At 49.5% G+C, this 25417-nt stretch overlaps 2 protein-coding genes across 2 annotated transcripts in view; one reads left to right on the top strand and one right to left on the bottom strand.

Moving 5' to 3' along the window:
* ADCY2 (adenylate cyclase 2) overlaps nt 1-4488 on the top strand; it is a 462350-nt gene extending 457862 nt beyond the window's left edge. Inside the window, exon 25 of the mRNA XM_018065622.1 lies at nt 3658-4488. Coding sequence (XP_017921111.1) covers nt 3658-3810 — 153 coding nt within the window. The 3' untranslated portion in view covers nt 3811-4488. The remainder of the gene's footprint in view (nt 1-3657) is intronic.
* Nucleotides 9165-25174, bottom strand: C20H5orf49 (chromosome 20 C5orf49 homolog). The gene is made up of 3 exons (XM_018065800.1): nt 24925-25174; nt 11926-12042; nt 9165-9681 (listed from the first exon to the last, which is right to left on the bottom strand). The coding sequence occupies exons 1-3, from the start codon at nt 25069-25071 to the stop codon at nt 9502-9504; spliced, it is 444 nt and encodes a 147-aa protein (XP_017921289.1). The 5' UTR covers nt 25072-25174; the 3' UTR covers nt 9165-9501.

Here is a 25417-nt window from a genome sequence, read left to right as displayed (position 1 = left end):
CTGTGTGTGTCTGTGTGTGTGTGTCTGTGTGTGTGTGTGTGTCTGTGTGTGTGTGTTGTGTCTGTGGTGTGTGTGTGTCTGTGTGTGTTGTGTCTGTGTGTGTGTGTCTGTGTGTGTCTGTGTGTGTGTGGTCTGTGTGTGGTGTCTGTGTGTGTGTGTCTGTGTGTGTCTGTGTGTGTCTGTGTGTGTGTCTGTGTGTGTCTGTGTGTGTGTGTCTGTGTTTCTCTGTGTGTGTGTCTGTGTGTGTCTGTGTGTCTCTGTGTGTGTGTCTGTGTGTGTCTGTGTGTCTGTGTGTGTGTGTCTGTGTGTGTGTGTCTGTGTGTGTGTGTCTGTGTGTGTCTGTGTGTGTGTGTCTGTGTCTGTGTGTGTGTGTGTGTGTCTGTGTGTGCACACCTGTGTGTCTATTCGTATCTTTGTTTTCATCGTCCTCAAGAAGCAGTGTTCCACATTTCACCTCAGCTTTGTTACGACAGGAGTTTATCTGGAAGATACTTTCCTGCCAGATGCAAATCTGTATGAAAATCACTGAGCACAGATTTCAGTTTTGTGTCCTCTTCAGAGAACTCCATGAGTCCCTGTTCTGCATCTCAGCTTGGCCGACATTCTCAAATATCCTGGCCCCCTGAAAATACAGTGGACACTTTCTTTCTTCACTCCAGTTGTCCGACTCTGTGCGACCCCCTGGAGTGCAGCCCGCCAGGCTCCTCTGTCCATGGGATTCTCCAGGCAAGAATACGGAAGTGGGCTGGCATGCCCTCCTCCGGGGGATCTTCCCGACCAGGGATGGAACCCGCGTCTCTGTGTCTCCTGCGTTGGCAGGCAGGTTCTTTACCACCAGCGCCACCTGGAAAATCCCTCTGAGAGGACGCTGGGCCTCTTAAAACTTTGTGTGATTTAGTGCAGTGCAGCCTCCTGGACTGCTTCCATGTGCTCTGAGCCCGGGGAGGAAATACGACAGATGCCTGTTTGTCCAGAGCAAGGAATCGGTCCACAGGCCCGTCTGTGTGTCCACTCAGCTCAGCAGCTGGAGGGTCCACCTCTGGGTAGGTTTTCTTCTCCTGAGGGTGTTGCTCCCTACAGCTGCACTAGCTTCTTAGCAGTAGTGAGCTGCCAAGAAATATAAAAAATGATGCAGAGAATATTAAAAGCTTCCCCTGGGCCTGTGGAACAGATGCTTTTTATTACAGAGAATATGCTTTCTGTGCCTGAAATTCAGTGTAGAAAGCCCCTCATCACCCAGCCAGGCTGCCCCTGGACTCGGAGGAATAATGCATGCGTGCATGCTCAGTCATGTCCATCTCCTTGCACCCCTGTGGACTATGGCCTGCCAGGCTCCTCTGTCCACGGGATTCTCCAGGCAAGAATACTGGAATGAGTTGCCATTTCCTCTTCCAGCGGATCTTCCCAACCCAGAGTTCAAATCCGTGTCTCCCGCATCTCCTGCATGGGCAGGCAGACACTTTATGACTGAGCCACCTGATGGCTGGGGTAATCAAGGTGATGGCTTCTTCCTCCCGACCATGATAATTATGTGGTTGGTGCTACAGATTCCAATGACCAGTTCAAAAGTTGGCCAAAGGCATGCCTAGCACCAGCCTCAACTGCAAAATTAACCTGCCAGACTTCAGACAATGTGTAGGTTCTCTGTGTGAAGACCAGACATCAAGTGTGCGTGTGTGTGTCTGTGTATGTCTGTGTGTGTGTGTGTGTGTGTGTGTGTGTGTGTGTGAAGGTGAGGATAGGAAAGGAGAATTCATGAGTTCACGCTCAGTCGTGTCTGACTCTTTGTGACCGCATGGACTGTAACTCACCAGGCTCCTCTGTCCGTGGGATTCTCCAGGCAAGGATACTGAAGAGGGTAGCCATTTCCTTCTCCAGGGGATTTTCCCGACCCAGGGATCGAACCCATATCTTATGTGTTGGTACTCAGGTTCTTTACCACCAAGCTACCTGGGACATCCCTAATGTCTGTAGCATTCTCTAATTTTGATTGCCGTAAGAAGTCTAATCAAGAGAGCATATTTGTCATCTGAGTTTCTTGCCTACCTCCATATTTTTTTCAGTTCTTATCTGATATTCCTGAGCTATATGTATCCTCCCCTGGAACTTGGGCCCGGCCAGGGGAGGGCAGAATGTGAGTATCTGGCTTCTGCGTCCCCCTCTTCTCCTGATCTACTTCGAAAGACCCACCCTTTGGCCCCTTTGCGAGCGGCCAGCCACTGGATCACGTGACAGAAGACAGATTTCTCTAGCTCTTCCCTTAACTGGCCCTTGACATCCTCACATCATGCCCTTCAGCCTTTCTTCTGGTGACCCCAGATACTGTCCTGGGCTCTGGAAGCCCCATCCTCCTCCGGGATTTTGTTTTGTTTTGTAATTTATTTGGCTGTGCTGCGTCTTAGTCGTACACTCGGGAACTTTGATCTCGTTGCAGCATGCCTGATCTATAGTCGTGGCATGCAGACTCTTAGTTGAGGCCTGTGGGATCTAGTTCCCCGACCAGGGATCGAACCTGGGCCCCGCCCTGGGAGTTCGGAGTCTTCGCCACTGGACCACAGGGGAAGTCCCCCTCCTCTGGTTCTGATGACAGCATCTGTCACGACAGATGCGTTCCCCGGGCCTCTCACTGCACCACCCCCCGACAGCATCCACACCAGAAACAAAACAGTGTGGCCCGTCCAGCGCACGTGTGTCTCCCGCGTGCCCGAGGAGACAGATTGAGTTATCTGCAGTGATGTGGGTGCTACTAGAGTCTGTCATACAGTGTGAAGCAAGAAAGAGAAAAAACACCTATCATATATTAATGCAGACATATGCAATCTGAGAAACTGGTACAGACGAACCTACTTGCAGGGCAGGAATAGAGATGCAGACTCAGAGAACAGGCTTGCGGATCCAGCGAGAGGAGGATGGGGGACAAACTGGGAGCGGAGCACTGACACATACCCACTTCCGTGTCACGAGCGGGAAGCTGCCTTAGAGCCCAGGAGCTCTGCTATGACCTGAAGGGGGTATATGCATACGTAAGGCTCACCCACGTTGTACAGCAGAAACTCACGCAACATTGTAAAGCGGCGAGACTCCAATTTTAAAATTTTTTAATTAAATTAAAAAAAAACAAGCATTGTCCTTAGAAAGGTTCTCTTCTCATGGATTATTCTCTCTTTTACTGGTTTCTCAGGAGTGGAATGAATGAATCAAAAGAGCATAAGCATCTGGGAGCTCTTCATCCTTGCAGTGAAGTCATGAGCATTTGGGAGCTCTTCATCCTTGTAGTGAAGTTGCTCAGTCGTGTCCGACTCTTTCTTACCCCATGGACTTTAGCCCAGCAGGCTCCTCCATCCATGGCATTTTCCAGACAAGAATACTGGAGTGGGTTGCCATTTCCTTCTCCAGGAGATCTTCCCCACCCAGGGACTGAACTCAGGTTTCCCGCATTGTAGGCAGACGCTTAACCGTCTGAGCCACCAGTATTCTTATCTGGAAAATCCCATGGACAGAGGAACCTGGTAGGCTACAGTCCATGTGGTCACAAAGAGTCGGACACGACTGAGCGACTTCACTTTCACCTTCATCCTTGTAGTCAAACACCTCCCTGAGAGGGTCGTGTCCACGTGGGCACCAAGCGCTTCCTCACCTGTCACTGTGCTTTTCCAGGTGACAGAGGAGACGAGCATCATCCTACAGACCCTGGGCTACACGTGCACGTGTCGGGGAATCATCAACGTGAAAGGAAAGGGAGACCTGAAGACCTACTTCGTCAACACGGAGATGTCACGGTCCCTTTCTCAGAGCAACCTGACCTCCTGAAGCCTCGCCTTTGTTTCAGCGAGAGGACTGTACCTTCAGGACGATGCCAATGCACTTTCTGACTGCCACTCGTGTCCCGCGTCTGTGGTGTGTGTGTGCTCTGTTCTGTCCTCCGGAGCCTCTGCAGACTCCTTCCTGTGACCTGGTGGCCTGCCGTTCGGTGTCTGACGTGTGCCAAGGTCGCCCTGCCACTTGCACTGTGCTTACTCCTAGCAGAAGGGAAAGGAGCGCGCGCTACCGCAGAAGAGCCTCCAGCGAAACTGACAAAGAGGGGAGAGGTGAAACAAACAAAAATTCTTAAGGCAATAAAACTAGGGGTGGGGGGCTGTATATTCTCTTCCGGTGCATGTTCTCTTCTGGGAAATATGGTAGCTCGCCAACCGCATCCGCTAGTCTGATACTAAAACACACAGTATTTGTGACTAAGTTGACTCTGTCGCCCCACCTGGAATCTGACGTGTTCGCCCACGTGTCTCATTGCAGTGACTGTCCACGGGCCCAGCTGGGACCCGGGGGCCCCGCCACCCTGCTCTGTCCTGTCTTGTGCCAGCGACACCTCGCCATCCGTCACCAGAATTAGTTCTTACTACCTAGGACTAGTTTTGTACCAGACGCGTCTGATGTTTTGATGCCATTGTCTTTTGTAAGGTTAATTCATTAAAAGTTTTATGTACTTTGGTTGATCGTCTGTGTCTTCCCCACCCCACCCCCCGCTCCCTTTCCAGAATTGAGTTGGTTTTCCGCGTCTTCTCCCCTGGACAGAGCTGTTTCCGAAGGGACTCTCTGGAGCAGAAGTGGAGCTATCCTTTTTCTTCCCCTGCAGTTTATTTATTTGGCTGCATCGGGTCTTAGTTGCAGCACCTGGGATCGTCGTTGCATCGTGGTGGACCTTACGTCGCAGAGCATGGTCTCTCCAGTTGTGGCCCACAAGCTCAGTAGTTGCTGCTCAGGCTTGGTTTCTCCAAGACACGTGAGATCCTAGTTCCCCGACCAGGGAGGAAACCCACGTCCCCTGCTCTGCAGGGAGGATTCCAAAGCACTGAGCCACCAGGGAAGTCCCTGAGATTGTTGAGCCCTCCTGGAGTAACTTAGATGCAGACAGAGCTTGGGGTGCTGGTCACTGGCTATGCAGCACTCTGGAAAGTGTCACACGAGTTCCACCTTGACCTCTCTATAGAGCATTCTCAGGAGATGTGGGTTCGATCTCTGGGTCAAGAAGATCCCCTGGAGAAGGAAATGGCAACCCACTCCAGTATTCTTACCTGGAAAGGCCCATGGACAGAGAAACCTGGTGAGCTACAGTCCATGGGGTCGCAGAAGACTTGGGCATGACTTAGCTACTCAACAACAACAACATAGAAGATTTACAGGGAAAAATATTTTACTAGTAGAATGATTCTCTGCTAGCATCAGCACACACTCTGTCCACATACTCTGATCTACGGTAATACTTCAGTAGAGCTGAGAGACACAGAATAATTTGGAATTCTGTACATCAGCATCCCAGTCATTTGAACTAATGAGAGAAGATGCCAAAACCCCATGGGTTGCCAGTTATGTCTGAGGAGACTTAAGATGGCCAAAAGGCAACGTCTATGCGCTGCTGAAGAGAGGAACCCTGGAAAAGCGTGTTTTTGTAAATCCAACACTGAAGTTTTGGTATCTTCCTTTACATAAAGATATCATACTTTACCAAAGTGAAAGTGAAGTTTCTCAGTGGTGTCCGACTCTTTGCAAACCCATGAACTGTAGCCTACCAGGCTCCTCCATCCATGGGATTTTCCAGGCAGGAATACTGGAGTGGGTTGCCATTTCCTTCTCCAGGAGCTCTTCCCAACCCAGGGATTGAACTTGGGTTGTAGGCAGATTCTTTACCGTCTGAGCCTCCAGGGAAGTCCAATACTTGACCAAAGAGAGGAGTAAATAGCAGGTTGGCCAAAAAGCCCGTTCGGGTTTTTCAGTAAGCTGCCATGAGACAATCCAAACAAAACTTTTTGGCCAACCCAGGTCATGCATAATGGAATGTCTAAAAGCAGGGCTGCAAACGCCAGCCGGGCTGGGCAGACCGTAGCTCAGGGTAGGCCTCTGTAGATGGTAGAGGACCCCAGTGATCCACTAGGAAGCGGCTGGGAACTTGGGCTTGAAGCAGGAAAGCCCTAGGTTTGATCCCTGCCTCTGGTGTTTTGCTAGCTGTGAGACTTTGAACACACATTTCAGTTTCTCTTCGGAGTATCGTCCTCATTTGCAGCTCGTGGGGTCAAGTGTGATTAACAGAGCTAACGGCCGTGAGAGGGGCTGGCGCGCGCCCGGGCCTTGCTCCTGCCAGTGCGTTGCAGGATCAACGTGGCCGCCCTGCCGGGACTGTGGCTCATACTCGGCAAAAAGCGCTTATCAAAATTAATAACCGGCCTTCATCTCATAGTGGGGATACAGCATGACTTGTCCATTTGTCTGCCTCAGTCAGAAATTTTTGATCCTATAATTGCAACTCAGCATTGGCCTTAATATATCTAATTCTCTAGAAAGGTGAGCGAAAGGAGAAAAATGGTATAAGGGCATTTGTCTGCACTGTAAGTGATATCTGGGCTAGGACGCCCTAGGTTCAGTGACTTCAGATGACACCTGTGGGTTCTTCTTCCCTTACAGCCTACAGCAGCCACCCTAGGGCTCCCATGTCACCTGCCTTTAAAAAAAGACACCAGCAGATGAGTTATTCACTAAGAGCTCTCTTTTAAAAAAAATTTATTTTTTTTAATTGGAGGCTAATTACTTTACAATATTATGGTGGGTTTTGCCATACGTTGACATGAATCAGCCATGGCTGGATGGGGAGGGACGTAGGAGGGGGGTTTGGGACAGGAGGGACACATGTACACTCAAGAGCTCTCTTTTATAAAATATTTATTTATTGGCTGTGCTGGGTCTTAATTGTGGCATTCGAAATTTTATTTGTGGCATATGGGATCTAATTCCCTGAACAGGGACCGAACCCGGGCCCCCTGCATTGGGAGCTTGGAGTCTTAGCCACTGGATCACCAGGGAAGTCTCTGCCAGGCACTCTTAAATGTTCCCCCTCAACCCCTGCCCTGGCATGCAAAGGGAGATTCCCCCACCCCACCCCCCGCCAAGGCTGTATCTCCAGTCTTATCAAACAGGAGACTTTTTAAAGCAATGAGTTATCAGAGTCCACCTCTCAAAGGTCTGTGCATACCTGGGTCTCTCAAAGTGAGGTTCCCAGACAGCAGCAGCAGCATGACCTGGGAACGTGTTTGAAATGCACATGCTTCAGGCCCCAACTCAGACCTGCCAAGTTGGAAATCCTGGTGGGCAGTGGGGGAGCACACTCGCTGTGCTTAGGAGAACAGCTCCACATGATTTTGATCCACAGGCAAGCCTGAGACCCCCTGCATTTTGCAAGAGAGGAGAAGGGGTGCAGAGAGGTCTGGGGCCTTGCCCCAAGTTTCCCAGACGACCAAGATGAGATAAAACGGAAAGCTACTTGTTTCCTGAATCTGAAAGTTGTGACTCAGGGTCAAGGCCCCCTCAGTTTGGGCAACTCCAGACATTCCCAAGAGCAGATCATGCAAATGAGAGGACCTGTCATCCACGTCCATCAGCCATCATGCCTGCGACACTGACAACACGGAAGACTTCTCAAAGCTCTTCTGAGAAACCTCCAAGTCTTGTAGGAATTCCCCTCTCATGAAAAATGCTGTGAATCCAGTCCCCTTAATTCTGCAGAATTTTCGATACGCCTGTTTAAAGAAGTTTATATTATCATCAATCTTCCATGTTTTTCCTTTTCCCAGTGCAGCAGCGCTTTCCTAAAGACAGCAGCACTCTGCTTTTAAAAAACACTGACTCGTGGTGGAAACTTGATAGGTCGAAACAGATCCTTTTAATATACGTTTCTCTTTGATAAAGTTGACTAACAGGCATTCATTGATTGTCTTTGAAGTGTAAAAGTCAAGATGGTAAAATAAATACATTTACTTTTCCCTTGCTGCCTAACAAATGTGAGTTTTTGAAATCTTGCCCAGCGCAAGGCCTGCTTTTTTAAAAGCAGTGGAAGGGTAGGGGAGTGGGTCTGACTTAAGGTAACTGAAAGTAATCTAGTCTGTTAATTTACTGCAGCTACTTTCAGATGAAGGCATTTCTTTGAGATGCCTTGTCTTTCTTGATAATCAAGACTGAAAAAAGTGTAATTTACAAAAATTTCTACAACCCAAACTTTGTATACTTTGTATGATATTATTATAAATGTAGTTAACGCACCTAAAGGCATTCCAAATAAACTGCTAGTTGTTTGAAAAAAAAAACTTTTTTAAGTCAGCTGTAGTGAAAGTACTGTTGCCTGGAAAATCCCATGGACGGAGGAGTGTGGTAGGCTACAGTCCATGGGGTTGCAAAGAGTCAGACATGACTGAGCGAATTTACTTTCACTTTTCATAGTGAAAAAACATTTTCAAAAGTATAAAGAAATATTTAAGAGCCTCCCAACCTTGAAATTGCCAAGAACACACAGTGTCATAAAGTCCTTAGAACAATACAAGGAGCAGTGGAGGAATCAGCATTGAAATTAATTAATCACCTGCTCATTAACTGCTAAGCTGTGGGAAATTTAATCGCAATAGATGAGGGGTGATTTCTTCCAAGAGATCCATTCATTTAAACCGTAGCCAACATCTTAACACTTGAAATAAGTTTCAAATCATCTCCAGAGTAAACATTTCCAACTTTCGTTAAAAGCAGCAGCTGCTTCCTAAAAGAAAACTACAAATTAACCGTCACTGCCCCTATGGAGTGAGCGAAGACCACACTCCAGTGGCCCCTTGATTTCCACACAAACTCTTCAAGGCTTGGAACTCCCACTTTAAAGATGGGGCTTCCCTGGTGGTCCACTGGTTAAGAATCCGCCTTACAATGCAGCGGACACGGGTTCGATCACTGGTCCGGGAAGATTTCACATGTCCTGGGGCAACTAAGCCAGGGGCCCTAGAGCCCAGGCTCCGCAGCCGGAGAAGCGGTCGCAGTGAGAAGCCCGCGCGCCGCCTGGAGGAGTATTGCCCTGCTCACTGGCCACTCCTTTCTCTTTAACTAAGGAGAAAACCTTAGTTAAAATTCTGTGATTTGTGCCTTAGACCTCTGGCGGGGAAGGGGGCGCTTGTAGAATCTAGACTCTAATTGTGCCAAAAGGCAATTTTATTGTATCTCCCATTAAGTGTTATTTGTGCAGTCCGACGGTAGCAGTTCCCATAACCGGTAAAACGCCTGCGCACCATTGCTATGAGCGCCTCCGCCAAGGAGACTCGCAAACCTTCAGAGGAGCGAACAGAAAGCAAAACCAACCGCGGTCAAGAAGGAACAAAGTTTTCATTTTATTCAGATGCCCGCAGTGGATCAGTCTCCAGCATCATTTCCTCTTGAAATCGGTTCCAGTGGAAAAACGTCCTACCAGCTGTCCATCCTAAGAATCGCAGGTCCTTGGCCAGGCTGGTCGCCCAGGAAACACACAGGCAAGCAGCCCTGCGTGGTCCTTGGTCCTTCCCCGCGACCCAGCGCGCATCCAGGGCGCATCATGGGCGCCCGCCGGCCCCAGGAGGCCCTCCGAGCGTCCCCAGCGCTGCCCTCCCTCCTGCCCCGCCCGTGCCACCACTCTCTCCCGTGCGCCCTTCGGGCCATGGAAGGAGCTCAGGCGGGAGAGATGTGCCCGAAGCCGGGCGCCTTGATACTGGTGATGTCGTTCTTCCGGTAGAAGTCGGCCTTCACGTGGCCCGCGCGGCCGTGGTCGCGGTTCAGAGGCTCCACGGGCTGGTGGATGCGCCGCCCATAGACCGAAGACGACAGCACCCCCACCGGCCGCTCGCGCTCCTGTAGGAGGAGAAGAGCGTTCTCACCTGTCCCTGCCTGCGTGTCCCACACCCGCCTCCCGCCTCCACTGCGCTTCTCGGGGCAGAAGAAATGAACCACCGCAGCCCCGAAGGAGCCGGTTTAAGACCACACTGACGCCGGGGTGGGGTGGGGGGGTGCTCTTCAACCAGGTCAGATTCTGTCCTCTCTGCTCCGGGCCACCAATGTCCTCAAGACGTTCAGAGGACAGTCCAAGATCTTGCAGGGGGCGCCAGGTACCCACTGCCTTGGGGATCGCGTTCCTCCGTCTCTTCCCTTCTCCCTGCTGCTCCTCCCGCCGGTCCTCTGTTCCCCTCCTTCTCCCAGACACACATCTCCCCAACTCCTCATCTCCCCAGCCCCCATCACATCCCCAGACCTCCTCATCCCTTTCATTGTCTGCATCCCCTTAAAAGGGGGCACCAGAGGATGAGGTGGTTGGACGGCAGCACCCACTCGACCGACATGAGTTTGAGCAAGCTCTGGGAGACAGTGAAGGCATACCACTTATCACTGCCTGGAATTCAGTTCATCATTTACTGGGTTTTTATTCTTCTGTCTCCTTGTGGGAATTTCAGCTCTATGAGGGCAGACACTCCTGTTTTGCTCCCTTTATACTCAGCGGCATATGGGAGGTGCTCAAAATGTCTGACTGACTTTGAGTCATGCTAGGCATGTATACTTGTGAGAAAAGGGGAAGTGAAGTCACTCAGTCATGTCCGACTCTTTGTGACTGTAGTCCACCAGGCTCCTCCGTCCATGGGGTTTTCCAGACAAGAATACTGGAGTGGGTTGCCATTTCCTTCTCCGGGAGATCTTCCTGACCCAGGCATTGAACCCGGGTCTCCCGCATTGTAGGCAGACACTTCACTGTCTGAGCCACCAGGGAAGTCCGTACTTGTAAGGGAAAAGCACTAACTTCACTACTAACAGGGGATGAATTAATACAAGCCCAAAACGACAGACTCATTGGAAAAGACCCTGATGCTGGGAGTAACTGAGCACACAAGGAGAAGGGGGCACCAGAGGATGAGATGGTTGGACGGTGGCACCGACTCGACCGACATGAGTTTGAGCAGGCTCTGGGAGACAGTGAAGGACAGGGAAGTGCTGTCCATGGGGGTCGCAAAGAGTGGGACATGACTTAGCCACTGAATAACAGCAACAGCACCAAAACTGTTCATGTCTGTGACTTAAGCAGCCACACCTCTTAGCACTTCCATCACCCAACTCCACGTCAGTTACAAGTTTCATGGAAACTGACATGGTGACATTCTAAAACATTAACAGCGGCAGGCAAAAATCCTCTGATCAAAAAGCAGTCCCACCAGAAGCTCTTACATGCTGATTTCTGTGTATTGTACAAAGATGATGATATTAGTGCAGCACATGAATTTTAATAAACATACTGTCCTCACGTCAGATTTTATGGAGACAATGTTCTAGTGTGGAAGTGGGGTCTAACCCAGTGGGCAGATTGTCCTGACCCTGCCTAGGGGATGCACAGCCTCCTCCTCCTTCCTCCACCCCAGGCATCTGCTGTGAGCCTGACCTTCTCACCCTGGAAGTCTGGTTCCCTTGGTTGGTTACCACCCACCCTTGTCAGCTCCTTCCAGAAAACTATTCAGATAAACAGAGGAACTGAACCATATATGGTGCATACAGCGACCCAGTAACTCAAGAAATAATCTGTTTTGCCTGTGTGCTTTCATTCCCGGAAGGCCAAGGCCCCTGAAACCCTGATACCAGGCCTCAGAGGTTCAGCAAAGACCTGTTTATCTGTCAGAAAGAACTTCTGAGTTTTGCTGTCATGGAATTGTTAAATTCTATAGGACTGGGCTAGGCTTCCCTGGTCATAAAGAATCTGTCTGCAATACAGGAAACCCAGGTTTGATCCCTGATTTGGGAAGATCCCCTGGAGAAGGGAATGGCAATCCACTCCAGTGAATGGAGAATTCCATGGACAGAGGAGCCTGGCATGCTACAGTCCATGTGGTCACAAAGAGTCGGACACGACTGAGCGACTCACACTTTCACTTTCACAAGACTAACGAACAGTCACAAAAATGAACTGTTTAAAGGGCAGAACCGAGTGACAGTGACCTCAGCTCAGTCGTCTCTTCCCAGCACAGGAAGACGGGAGAGTTTCGTGCAGCCGACTGGACACAATGGTAAACACGCACACAGAAAATCTGTTCACACCCAGTGATACCCTCTTGCTATTACCTCCTCATTAATGTGGAGTCCCAGGCTTTTGGCGTGTTCTCTGTCATCTCGGTGTAACTTCTGATTATAACCTGGATCCCTCTTAAAAACACAGTCATACAGGGAAATGATTCCAGTCTGGGAATAAAAAGAGAAAGCAAGCCATGGGTTTATTCAGGGGCTGAGTCGTGGAAGTTTCAGGGGGCTTGAAAGGCCTGAACTCTCCCTGATGGAGAGTAGAGATAACGTATAGAGACTCCTCACGGCAACAAACGTGTAGAGAAGGTCATCGCGTGGGCAGAGAAGAGAGCAGGGAGGCCAGGCCTCTGGTTCCCAAGAGGCCCCAACGGAGTAAAGATGTTTCCAGGGGCAATTTTTCTCCACTTGTTACAGACCCCCTTCTTCCCAGAAGAGGCTCCTCACTCTCCCTGACTCCATCCTGGAGCTCAAACCTTAAAATAATAATAATCTGTTTGATATCTGTGTTTTCTCCTTCATTTCTGCTTCTCCTGAATTTCTCAAATTTTCTCTAATAGGCTTGTACAACTTTGAAAAGCAAACAATCTCTGAATACTAGGACAATATATCCAAAGAGATGTTCTCCTTCTTCAGAGAGACAGAAATATTTTAATCATATACAGCAGCTATAAAAGCTGTAATTCATATACGTGTGAACATATATATATTTGGCATACATTATATATACATGTAAATTATTCATGTACTTTATACATATAGCAAACATACGTATAAAACACACATAGAGCTCTGATGTGTTAGAAAATGATCCTGTTAACAGAGCTACCATCTGTAACATCTCCGTAATTTTAATCCCCAATTTTTCTTACTACAAAAATAAAACTGCCTGGAAAATCCCATGTATGGAGGAGCCTGGTAGGCTGCAGTCCATGGGGTCCCAAAGAGTCAGTCACGACTGAGCGACTTCACTTTCACTTTTCACTTTTCATGCACTGGAGAAAGAAATGGCAACCCACTCCAGTGTTCTTGCCTGGAGAATCCCAGGGATGGCGGAGCCTGGTGGGCCCCCGTCTATGGGGTCGCACAGAGTCGGGCACGACTGAAGCAACTTAGCAACAGCAAAAGAAGAAACCCATGTGTCAGCCGATCTCTAATTTCCACCCTGTAAGTCAGGCCTGTCATTTATGTTCCTCCAGCCAAGTGCTGACAAAGGTCTGTATAGTCAAAGCTATGGTGTTTGCAGTAGTCATGTACAGATGTGAGAGTTGGACCATAAAGAAGGCTGAGCACTGAAGAACTGATGCTTTCGAATTGTGGTGCTGGATAAGACTCCTGAGAGTCCCTTGGAAAGTAGGGAGATCAAACCAGTCAATCCTAAAGGAAATCAACCCTGAATATTCATTGGAAAGACTGATGCTAAAGTTGAAACTCCAATACTTTGGCCACCTGATGCAAAGAACTGACTCATGGGGAAAGACCCTGATGCTGGGAAAGATTGAACGTGGGAGAAGGGGATGACAGAGGATGGGATGGTTGGATGGCATCACCGACTCAGTGGAGATGAGTTTGAGCAAACTCCAGGAGACAGTGAAGGACAGGAAAGCCTGGCATGCTGCAGTCCATGGAGTCAAAGAATCAGACATGACTTAGTGACTTAATAACTACAAAACCCACCTGCCTTCAATCCTCCAGCAGTGAACTCAGATGGGCCATCTCACTGGAATTGGGATCACAGGGTCTGGAACCTGAGCCTGCTTATTTTTTTTCCCTAGTATTCTAGGGGGAAAAAATCTAGTATTCATTCTAGTGTTCATGCTAGAATGACCCCCTCCAACTGCAGGACATGGAGGTAGAAGGTCACAGTGAAAAGGATGCATGATGTGTGTGCACCATCTGGTGGAAATCACATCCCTCAGACTCTCAGTGCAGGAACTCAGGGCTTCCAGCAAAAGTGGAAATGGCTGGAGTGTGACATAGCTTCAGCCCAGCCTTGAAATGCCTTCACACATCATCATCCTTCACACATCATCCGTCTGCTCCTGCTCAGGAAGGTCTGAAGATAACCCAGACGTGGCTGCTGTCCTGGTACCAGTGCTACGGAGCCTAGGCTTGCTCTGCTTAAAGCACGATAGGCCAATGAATCCAAGAGATGGGGTGTTGAGCCATCAAGTTAGTCAGCTGACCAAGGAGATGGCAAACTAACATCTTAAAATAACCATCTCATCAGGGTCGAGATGCCAGGTTCTTTTATAGAAGAGAGATTGGAGGGTGGGGGGTGGGGGAGGTGACAAAGTGAAAAGGCCATTAACCTTGCAACTGTCTCTAGAATGGCCTCAGGCAGAGGGGGCCAATTTCTTCCCTTCTGTCATCCACAGGTGGACAGGGTCCTGAACAAAGGCACTTTTTCTCAATAGTCAGGCAGAGGGGCAGGGCCCTCTGAGGCAGACCACTATGAGTTATTATAATAACAGAAGCAACAGAGAGCAAGTCAACACAGTTCCAACATGGAGCCATTTTGGCTCTTCCCTGCAACACCATTAACCATCTAGTCAGGAAAACACAACTGAAGGGACTCAGCAGCAGCAGCAGCAACAGAAAAACAAGGCTATCTTTTAGAAACATTATTCTCAGGTTCTTCAAAGTTTCAGAGGCACCATGTATAAGACACTGATTCAGTGATGCTGGAGTGCTGACCTGCCTGCATTCTGAGTCACTCCACGTGCTAGAGGGGGTGCTGTGGCTTCTCCTGGTGGCTTCTCCTCCCCAGAGGGCGTGGAATGAGGTCGCCTTGCAGGAGCTTCTTCTCAGCACTGCCTTGTCTCTCGCACTCAGCTGCTGGGTCTGTGCATGCCCTGGTTTGGCCGGCCCTGACTTTCACCCTTCCTGAAAGCAACCTACAGCCTCCTGAAGGCACCCTTGTACTCAGTTCAGTTCAGTCACTCAGTCATGTCCGATTGAGACCCCATGGACTGCAGCACGCCAGGCTTCCCTGTCCATCCCCAACTCCTGGAACTTGCTCAAACTCATGTCCATCGAGTCAGTGATACCATCCAGCCATCTCATCCTCTATCGTCCCCTTCTCCTCCTGCCTTCAATCTCTCCCAGCATCAGGGTCTTTTCCAATGAGTCAATTCTTCACGGCAGGTAGCCAAAGTATTGGAGTTTCAGCTTCAGCATCATAATTATCCAGGGCAGGTGGGGTACAGCTCTGGCCAGGGAATGAGGGTGAAATCAGTGGACACCACCTTCTAGGCCTAGTCCCCAAGAAATTCTGTTGCAGGCCTCCACACTCTCCCACCCTGCTCTTTGTTGTTGTTTGGTTGCTAAGTCACATCTGACTCTTTGCAACCCCACGGACTGGAGAACGCATCAGTCCTTCCAATGAATATTCAGGACTGATTTCCTTTAGGATGGACCGGTTGGATCTCCTTATAGTTCAAGGGACTTCCAAGAGTCTTCTCCAACACCACAATTCAAAAGCATCAATTCTTCAGTGCTCAGCTTTCTTTATAGTCCTACTCTCACATCCATACATGACCATGTTAAGTGGCATGTGGGATCTTATTTCCCTGACCAGGGGCTGAACCCCTGCCCCCTGCACTGGAAACACAGAGTCTTAACCACTGGACCACGAGGGAAGTCCAACCTTGTACTCACACAGATAAAGAAAGCCAAAGACCCAAATCAATGGAGAGGTGATACATTATTCAGATTTTCGTGCCATGAACATTGGCTAGCTGCTTGGGGAGAAAAGAAAATGAAACTTAGGTCTTCATATCACACTACGGGCAAAAGTAAACTCAGGATGGATTAGTGAAATAGTTGAAAAGAAAAGCCATAAGGGGCCTCCTAGGCATAAAAGCAAAAGGGGAAACACCACAAAGAGAATACCCACCACTCTGACCATATAAAATCAGACAACTGCTTATCACATAAAATTCAAACTTTAAAAACCTTTAGGAAATGATAAAGAAACCTCAATATCTTTTTTTATAGGCTCTTTTTTTTTTTTTTTTTTTTTGGCCACACAGCATGGCATGTTAGATCTTCATTGCCCAACCAGGGATCAAACCCACACCCCCCTGCATTAGAAGTGTGGAGTCAATCACTGGACTTCCAGGGAAGCACAAAATCTCAGTTGTCTTTAACATCAATGAGTAGGATGTGTGCAGAAGCTGGTGGGGTTGGCTGGGTGCTCTCTTTTACATCTTGCAGCAAATTTCTTTTTGTTTTAATAATCCCCAGGCCAGTGGGCCCTGCAGAAATACATCAGAAGCTCAAGGATGCCTGCCACTCACTCTGCTGGGATGGTGGGAGGCAGGTTCTCGAAATAAGCATGCCTGCCTTCTGTAAGGGAGTTACTGCAATATGGACCATTCCCTTTAGGGTTCAGAGCTACAGGCCAGCCCCAGTAGAAGCCCAAAGGCAGGCAGAGACAGTAACTTTAAAGTCCATCACCTCCATTTACACAGTAATACAGTCTGGGCTCTTGGTCATAATCTAAATGTCTCATCGTCACTGGAATCCCTCCGGGCCAGCTGACCCATGAAATAGGTGTGTTTCAGGGAGAACCTACAGTGCAACCGAATGACCTATTTCCCTAGGACCAGGAGCAGCTGGGGGTGGCCACAGGTGTCCCCTTCTGCACCCGGAGAACCTAGGCCAGAGAGGAGGCGAGCAGCAGGGATCCTAGGGGCCATCTCCTCTAGCGCTGTGGGTTTTATTATGCCCAGTGCCTCCTCCCAATCTTGGAAGCTCTCCTCCTCCCAGAAGTTACACAAATTCTCACACAAATAGTTGGGGTAAGATTCTGAGCACACTGAGGTCCAAGTCCTTTATTTTCTCCTCCCTTTCAGACCATTCTGAATGTAAATACACTCTCCATTGAAACTTTAAACTAGATCAACTCTGCAAAGAAGAAACAAGAGAAAGGAAACAAACATATTTTTCCACTGTGTCAAGGGTACTACTGAGTGCCCACCAAACACCTTTTTTCTTCCAGCACAAACAGAAGACTGTAATTTCCAGTTCCCATCATAATTATCCAGGGCAGCTGGGATACAGCTCTGGCCAGGGAATGAGGGTGAAATCAGTGGACATCACCTTCTAGGCCTAGTCCCCAAGAAACTCTGCAGCAAGCCTCCATACTCTCCCACCCTGCTCGTTGTTATTGTTTAGTCGCTAAGTCACGTCTGACTCTTTGCAATCCCATGCAGCACACCAGGCTTCCCTGTCCTTCACTATCTCCCAGAGTTTGCTCAAACTCATGTGCATTGAGTCAGTGATGCCATCCAACCATCTCATCCTCTGTTGTCATCACTTTATCCTCCTGCCCCCAATGTTTCCCAGCATCAGGGGCTTTCCCAATGAGTTATCTCTTTATATCAGGTGGACAAAGTATTGGAGCCTCAGCATCAGTCCTTCCAATCAATATTCAAGCTTGAGTTTCTTTAGGAGTGACTGGTTTGATCTTTGTGCTGCCCAAGGGACTCTCAAGAGTCTTCTCCAGCACCACAGTTTGAAAACATCAATTCTCACCTTGCTCAATGGCCAGCAAATTAAAGGATCCAAGGAAGGTCTACAAAGCCACAAAGATTCCCAGGCCTTGGCAATAATGGAGCAACTAAAATGGAGAAGCCCAGTTTTCCAAGTCACTACATTCAGAAGAGCTGCCCAGGGGTGAAACATACGTGTTGGGCTATATTTCCTTATGTTTATATGTTTGAGGCCAGTGGTGGGCTTGTGTTAACAACCTGTTCTCTGGGGGAAAGAAAAAAACAATTTTGTAACGTTTGATCATTTCTGAGGTATAGTATGCCCATCATGGCAATTTCAGGCTTTTAAATGAATGCAGAGTCCAGGAGAAATGCTAAATCCCCTTTCGTCAGTATGGTCAGGCTTTGACACCACTAGTTAAGACTCTCAGGGTTTGGAGCCCATTTGCATGCGCAGCACGTCCCAGCCCACCTTGACTAAGAAGGTTATGACGGGACTACATTCATCTCCTTTCCTCACGGGCCATGGCCCCACTACCTGTCACCTGCAGGCTTTCAGAACTGCCTGCCTACCCAGAGCTGTGTGACCTACTTTCAAAACTGGAAATTCCCAAGGTGACCGAAAGTAGTTTTCTTTGAGTCTTAAGAGATTCATTTTTCCTTCTGATACTTTCAGCACTTCTCCTTGGGATGAAGCTTGAGGAGGTTGTTTTCATTAATTTTAACATTGTTCAAAATTCTATATCTCAGAAGAACTGGAGCTCATCAAGGACACAACCTTAACATTTTTAAAAGAACAATACTCAACTATCTCTTTGGTTCCTGGCAAAGACTGTTTCCTCTTTGGTGAGTTTAGATCCCAAGTTGGGGAAATTTTCATAACTTTCCAAATAATCTGAATATTTTGTCAATTTAACAAGAGTGGCGCCAGTTGCCTTCTCTCTTCCACTGATATCAGCTCCCCATTCATCCCCCCACCCCCTGTCCGCAGCAATTCACATCCTGGAAGAAAAAGCCATCCATGTGGGCTGAAACCTGAGTCTAATCTTACATGTGCCTAAGAGGCTTAAATATATTGGGGAAAGTGCTGTTTGCCTGTAATGCAGGAGTTCAGTTCAGTTCATTTGCTCAGTCGTGTCCAATTCTTTGCAACCCCATGAACTGCAACACGCCAGGCCTCCATGTCTATCACCAACTCCCGGAGTTCACTCAAACTCACTTCCATCGAGTCGATGATGCCATCCAGCCATCTCATCCTCTGTCGTCCCCTTCTCCTCCTGCCCACAATCCCTCCCAGCATCAGAGTCTTTTCCAATGAGTCAACTCTTCGCATGAGGTGGCCAAAGTATTGGAGCTTCAGCTTCAACATCAGTCCTTCCAAAGAACACCCAGGACTGATCTTTTTTAGAATGGACTGGTTGGATCTCTTTGCAGTCCAAGGGACTCTCAAGAGTCTTCTCCAACACCACAGTTCAAAAGCATCAATTCTTCAGCGCTCAGCTTTCTTCACAGTCCAACTCTCACATCCATACATGACCACTGGGAAAACCATAGCCTTGACTAGATGGACCTTTGTTGGCAAAGTAATGTCTCTGCTTTTGAATATGCTATCTAGGTTGGTCATAACTTTCCTTCCAAGGACTAAGCGTCTTTTAATTTCATGGCTGCAATCACCATCTGCAGTGATTTTGGAGCCCTTGAGACCCAGGTTCAATCCGTAGGTCAGGGAGACCTGCTGAAGAAGGAAATGGCACCCCCTCTGGTATTCTTTCCTGGAAAACCCTATGGACAGAGGAGCCCCCTACAGTCCATGGGGTCACAAATAGTCAAGACACAACTGAGTGACTAATACTTTTCATGTATTATTTGATTGTTGTACTTCTTAAAAGGGGATGATTTTGAAAGAGTCTGACATGTAGTGTTAAACGAAAAGAGTGTGCTGCAAGTATATACACATAGTTGTGTGATCATGTGCGAACATGTTATTAGTTTAAGAAGTTTGACGCACATGATCACAGTCATAAACACACAGAAAGGCCTTCACCATGTGTTCACGTGGCGGTCATGACTGTTGGGAACGCTTCTTCCCCCTCCTGGTGTTTCCTTCCAGGAGGACTTCCACTAGAAGAACACACATGACCCCTCAGCTCACTCCGTCCTCGTTTCTTGGTGACCTGCCCCTTCCTAAGCTGGAGGGAGACACTCAGCCCCACCCCTCCGGGCCTTAAGTTTCCAGGGACAGATCACTGAGCAGAGCAAGTGCAGCCAGCCCAGGCAGAGAGAGGCAACCACAGTCCACTCCCAATTTTGGTCCCTCTAGGACAAGAGCAAGGTCAAGGATAACCCAAACAGCAGATAATCCAAAAGGAAACCTCTGTTTAGTCTAAGAGGCTAAGCTTGTCAGTTGGTGACTTGTCACTTTGTTTTAAAAAATCTGCATCCGTTTATTCATCCTTACCGATTCATCAGCAGGTATTTATGACACACCAACTGTGAGACCACGGGCATTTTTTCAATTGTTGAGGACACAGGACGCATATGAATAAGTCCCTGCCCTCCTATTAATAGGAGAGGAAAAAAAAAAAAAGCCCAACAGGAAAACTAAGGAAAATATTTGGTAGGTTAGACAGTAGTAGATGCCAAGGAGAAAATCAGGCAGGAGTGGGAACAGAAGTATGTCTCACAGGGGGCATACCTGCATTTGGCTAGTACACCCTGAGACTGGACGGAGTGTGGGTGCGAGAGTCCACTGGATAACAGAGAAACCTGTCTAGATCCTAAACGCGGGCCAGCAACAGAACTAGGTGTGGCCGAGGTGTGGCAGGCGTGTGTGGTGCCTAACGGCTGCTCCACTCAGGAGGGGCTTGTGGAGCTGAGACTGAACACTTCCTGCATCCTGGATGCTGGCACAGGCCCTTCAGAGATACCCCTTTGCACCTCTGCACGGTCAAACCCATCATCTTTTTTACCAAGTTGTTGGCCGCACTTGGCAAAGGGAAATTCAGTATCAGGAGGGCAAAGAAACATTCAACCCCTTGCCTCTGTGTCTCTGCCACAAACCAACAAGGAAAGTTGGCTAATCCCACCAAAGCTGAGACAGGGCTTTTGAGCAAAGCTTCCCTCACAACAGAGCTATCCACAATTCACATTAGCATGACAGAAAGCATATTCTAACACTGCCTAAGTTTATTTTTTTTCTCAGTGCAGCTCTTAGACTTTGAAAAATTTAATCAAAACCTTCATGAAAGGTCATTCTCCTCTGACTTAGCCTTTGCATTTCAGAGGCTGGTGGCTGAGGCAGAAGAAGAAGAAAAGTCATTTTTAAATACCATTGAACTGAACCTATGGGAAAAGCACACACTGCTAGCGGCCTCTTCGGGAGCGAGACAGGAACTGATAGCATTTTTGCTGGCAGCTTTAGAGGATAGATTTGTCTTAAGATCCACGGCATTGAAAGTCTAAGTGTCAGAGGCTCACTTGTATCAGACTCTCTGCTATTCCATGGTCTATAGTCCGCTAGGCTCCTCTGTCCGTGGCATTCTCCAGGCAGTACTGGAGTAGGTGGCTATTCCCTTCTCCAGGGGATCTTCCCAACCCAGGGATCGAACCCGGGTCTCCTGCAGGGCAGGCAGATTCTTTACCACCTGAGCCACGGGCTTTGAATAGGTGTGCTATTATGAGAGATTTGACTTTGAGCTCCCACAGGGGAGATGCCTTAGAATTTAGGAACCAACAGATTGATACATCAACACTCAGACTACCTGCCTCACCTCTGTTAATTTCCAACTGTGAACAGGGTGAAGGATAAAGACAGGCCCCGAGACCCAGCCTTCAGTGAAAGGAAACTCTAATCATCACTAAGATGAACAAATAAAAATGATAATAGTCAGAAGAGGTCTGCTCACACTGGGCTTACCGTGTGCCACTTTCTACCCCCTAATGAAATTAATTCTCACAAGAGCTCCACGCAGTTGGCTCTGTTTGATCTCTGATTCAGAGACAGGCAAGGTGTGACTCAGTGGTTGCTCTGTGACTTGAGCTAATTAACACAGAGTCAGTAGTTTACCCAGCTCTTCCCTGGTGGCTCAGACGGTAAAGTGTCTGTCTACAATGAGGGAGACCTGGGTTCAATCCCTGGATCGGGAAGATTCCCTGGAGAAGGAAATGGCAACCCACTCCAGTACTCTTGCCTGGAAAATCCCACGGATGGAGGAGCTTGGTGCAGGCTACTTTCCATGGGGTCGCAAAGAGTCGGGCATGGCTGAGCGACTTCACTTTCCCTGGTGGCTCAGATGGTGAAGAACCTGCCTGCAATGTGGGAGAGCTGGGTTCAATCCCTGGGTCAGGAAGATCCCCTGGAGGAGGGCATGGCAACCCACTCCAGTATTCTTGCCTGGAGAATCCCATGGACAGACGAGCCTGGAGGGCTACAGTCCCTGGGGTCACAAAGAGTCAACACGACTGAATGACTAACACACACACAGACACACACACACACACACACACACACACACACACACACACACAGTATTTTCACCCAGGACTCCTGAGCTCCTAAGGAACTAACCCGTGAGGGTGACACCCAGAGATTGACTGAAGAGCTGGTTTCTCAATATTTCTTCTCAGCTTTGACTGGAGCTTGGAATTATTTACAAAGAATTTAGGGGCAGCTGGGTCCCCCAGCAAACCTGTGATACACACTTCATCCTCTTTAGTCCAAATGCTCTCAAGGTCAGAGGATCAGCTTCTGGAGTCTTGCAGCTGATTAAATACCACTTCACACAAGGACTTCATTACCACTGGGAGTTGGCTTGCGAATGGACTTTGAAATGTCTTTTGTGGTTCTTACAGCCTTGAAGGCCTTTTTATTTAGTGTTAACCTTTCTCCTGGGTCTTTTTTTTTTTTTTCCCCCCCTATGACACTAAAGGCTTCAGGACTTGAATTTGCCTATGACCCAGTGATCAACAGTACTGAGTTTTTCGTGTTTTTTTCCCCTTACAATCTATTTGCATTACTTTTTCTAAGGCCCATCCCTACCTTCCCGGGGCAGTAAGACATCAGAGCAGATGTTGGAAGTGTTTTCTGTGAAGGGACAGACAATCACCGTTTTAGACTTTGCCCGTCCCCCTGTCTTGGTTGCAGCTACTCAACTCTTCGAGGTTGCCACTGACAATACTAAACACAGGAGCTTGCAACTGTGTTTTAATAAAGCTTTCTTAAAGCAGGTGGCGGGGTGTATTTGAACAACGTTTCTCGCTCACTTTTGATCTCCTTCCAGGCATGGAGACCTGGTCTGTTCACTTGGGCATCTCTCTGCTGCTTGGTTGATTTGGCCCCAGAAAGGTGGAGCCCCGTGTCTGACTGGTGAATTCAGGGAGAATAAACCGAGTCAGCCAAGCCTGCTGCAGTCAGACCCCAGAGGGAGCCTCGTCCAGCGGTGGACTCCAGCTCCCAACCTTCCTCCAGATCCTGGGCACCCAGTTAGCTTGCTGCTCCGGTAGAAGCAGTCGGGACCTGGCGACTACCCTCGCTTTCCCAGAGAGCACTCAGCCCTAACCCACCCCCAAAAGGCTGGGAGCACTGGCTGAGCGTCTGGCCTACCCCACCCCCGCAGGCCCAGTTCCCCCCCAACTCCTCTTCCAGGTGTACGTGCTCCTTCCCTCACCCCTACTTCATGGCAAACAGATGGGGAACAATGGAAACAGTGAGAGAGTTTATTTTCTTGGGTTCCAAAATCACTGCAGATGGTGACTACAGCCTTGAAATTAAGATGCTTGCTCCTTGGAAGAAAAGCTATGACTAACCTGCTGCTGCTGCTGCTAAGTCGCTTCAGTCGTGTCCGACTCTGTGCGACCCCATGGACTGCAGCCCACCAGGCTCCTCCACCCATGGGATTTTCCAGGCAAGAGTACTGGAATGGGGTGCCAAAAAGCAGAGACATTACTTTGCCAACAAAGGTCGCTCTAGTCAGAGCTGTGGTTTTTCCAGTAGTCATGTATGGATGTGAGAGTTGGACTGTGAAGAAAGCTGAGCACCAAAAAATTGATGCTTTTGAACTGTGGTGTTGAAGAAGACTCTTGAAAGTCCCTTGGACTGCAAGGAGATCCAACCAGTCCATCCTAAAGGAAATCAGTCTTGAATATTCATTGGAAGGACTGATGCTGAAGCTGAAACTCCAATACTTTGGCTACTTGATGAGAAGAATGGACTCATTGGAAAAGACCCTGATGGTCGGATGGCATCACCAACTTGATGAGCATGAGTTTGAACAAGCTCCAGGAGTTGGTGACGGACAGGGAAGCCTGGGGGTTGCAAAGAGTCGACCACGACTGAACAGCTGAACCCATCCGCATCCGCCGTCCCGGACCCCTGGCTCCGCCCCTGTCCAGCCCCTCGGTGGCGGGGAGTGGGGGTCTGCCTTACTCTGGTGGTCTTAGCCGCGGTTCTCTGGGGTCTAAGAACCCCAGAGAGAGGCCTCTCTACTACCCTCCCACCCCTGTGACCCCAACGCCCCCCTCCTACCTCGAGCCTCTTACAGGCTGTGCTGCTCAAGCCCACCCCAGCCTTTTTGTAGCCCCATCCCCAGACTCCTAACCTGACATTGCAGCCCCACCCCGTCCTGCATCCCTGTCCCCAGAAACCCTCGCCAGCAGTGTAATCCCGCCCCCAGCACCCTCCTTCGCAGTGCTCAGTTCAGTCCATCAGTCATGTCCGAGTCTTTGCGACCCCATAGACTGCAGAACTCCAGGCCTCCCTGTCCATCACCAACTCCTGGAGCTTGCTCAAACTCATGTCCATCAAGTCGGTGATGCCATCCAACCATCTCATCCTCTGTCAGCCCCTTCTCCTCCTGCCTTCAATCCTTCCCAGCATCAGGGTCTTTTCCAATGAATCAGTTCTTCATATCAGGTGGCCATAGTATTGGAGTTTCAGCTTCAGCATCAGTCCTTCCAATCAACATTCAGGACTGACTTCCTTTAGGATGGACTGGTTGGATCTCCTTGCAGTCCAAGGGACTCTCAAGAGTCTTCTCCAACACCACAGTTCAAAAACATCGATTCTTCGGCGCTCAGCTTTCTGTATGGTCCAACTCTTAAATCCATACATGACCACTGGAAAAACCATAGCCTTGACTAGACGGACTTTGATCAGCAAAGTAATGTCTCTGTGTTGTCTCACCCTGTTTCTTCTCCCTCTGAACCCCCTCCCCCAGACTCCTTCCCGATTGGGCAGAAGCTCCCCCAGGACCAGCCCCCTCAGTGAAACACCGCCCCCATCTCGTTCCCTGGACGTGCAGCCCCGCCCCAAACACGCCCCTTTATTCCACCCAGGCAGTGTAACCCCGCCCCTATTCTCCCCCAACCCGGGTTACCTCCCTGGACTTGTAGTCCCGCCCCCATCAGCCCTCCCACCCCTCCCCTCAATGCAGCCCCGTCCTTGATCCCCGCAGCCCCCAACAGCATCCAGTCCTCCGTCCCGGCCCTCAAGCACCCCGCCCCCTCCCCCATCCCACCCCCCCCTCCCCCCCATCCCGCCCCGGCTCACCCAGCCCTGGCGGTAGTAGTAGCTGTGCTCCTTGGGATCCTGGCGCCGCGGAGGGACGTAGCTGAAGGCGGACAGCGCCGAGATGGGCAGCGGCCGGGGCTTGCCCCGCAGCGCGGCGGCCGTGATCTCCTCCTCGTCGTCCTCCATTTGGCCGCCGAGCTCTGTCCGCCCGTCGTGGGCCTGGGTGCAGCCCTCCAGCCTCAGGCTGCCAGGCGCCGGGGTTGTGCTGTTGCCTGGAAACGGCGGCCGCGCCGCGCTAGTCTGGGAAGGGCGGGGCTAGGGCAGGGCAGACCCGCCCCCATGCCCCTGGCAACTCCGCCCCCCAGTTCCTGCTTGGGACAATGAGGAGCCCAATCTGCTCACGCCGCTGCTGGGGCCTGGGACCGGGAGGTGCCTCTGAGATCTTCACTTTCCGACCTGCTCACCTTTCTGAGTGCAGTCTGTCCCTTCCTGAGACCATGTTGGTTGGGCAACTGATGACCTTGCACCTCCT

This window comes from Capra hircus, chromosome 20, assembly GCF_001704415.2.
Source record: "Capra hircus breed San Clemente chromosome 20, ASM170441v1, whole genome shotgun sequence".
Lineage (NCBI taxonomy): Eukaryota > Metazoa > Chordata > Mammalia > Artiodactyla > Bovidae > Capra > Capra hircus.
Note: the sequence above shows the minus strand (reverse complement) of the source record. Positions and strands in the feature narration are given on the sequence as shown.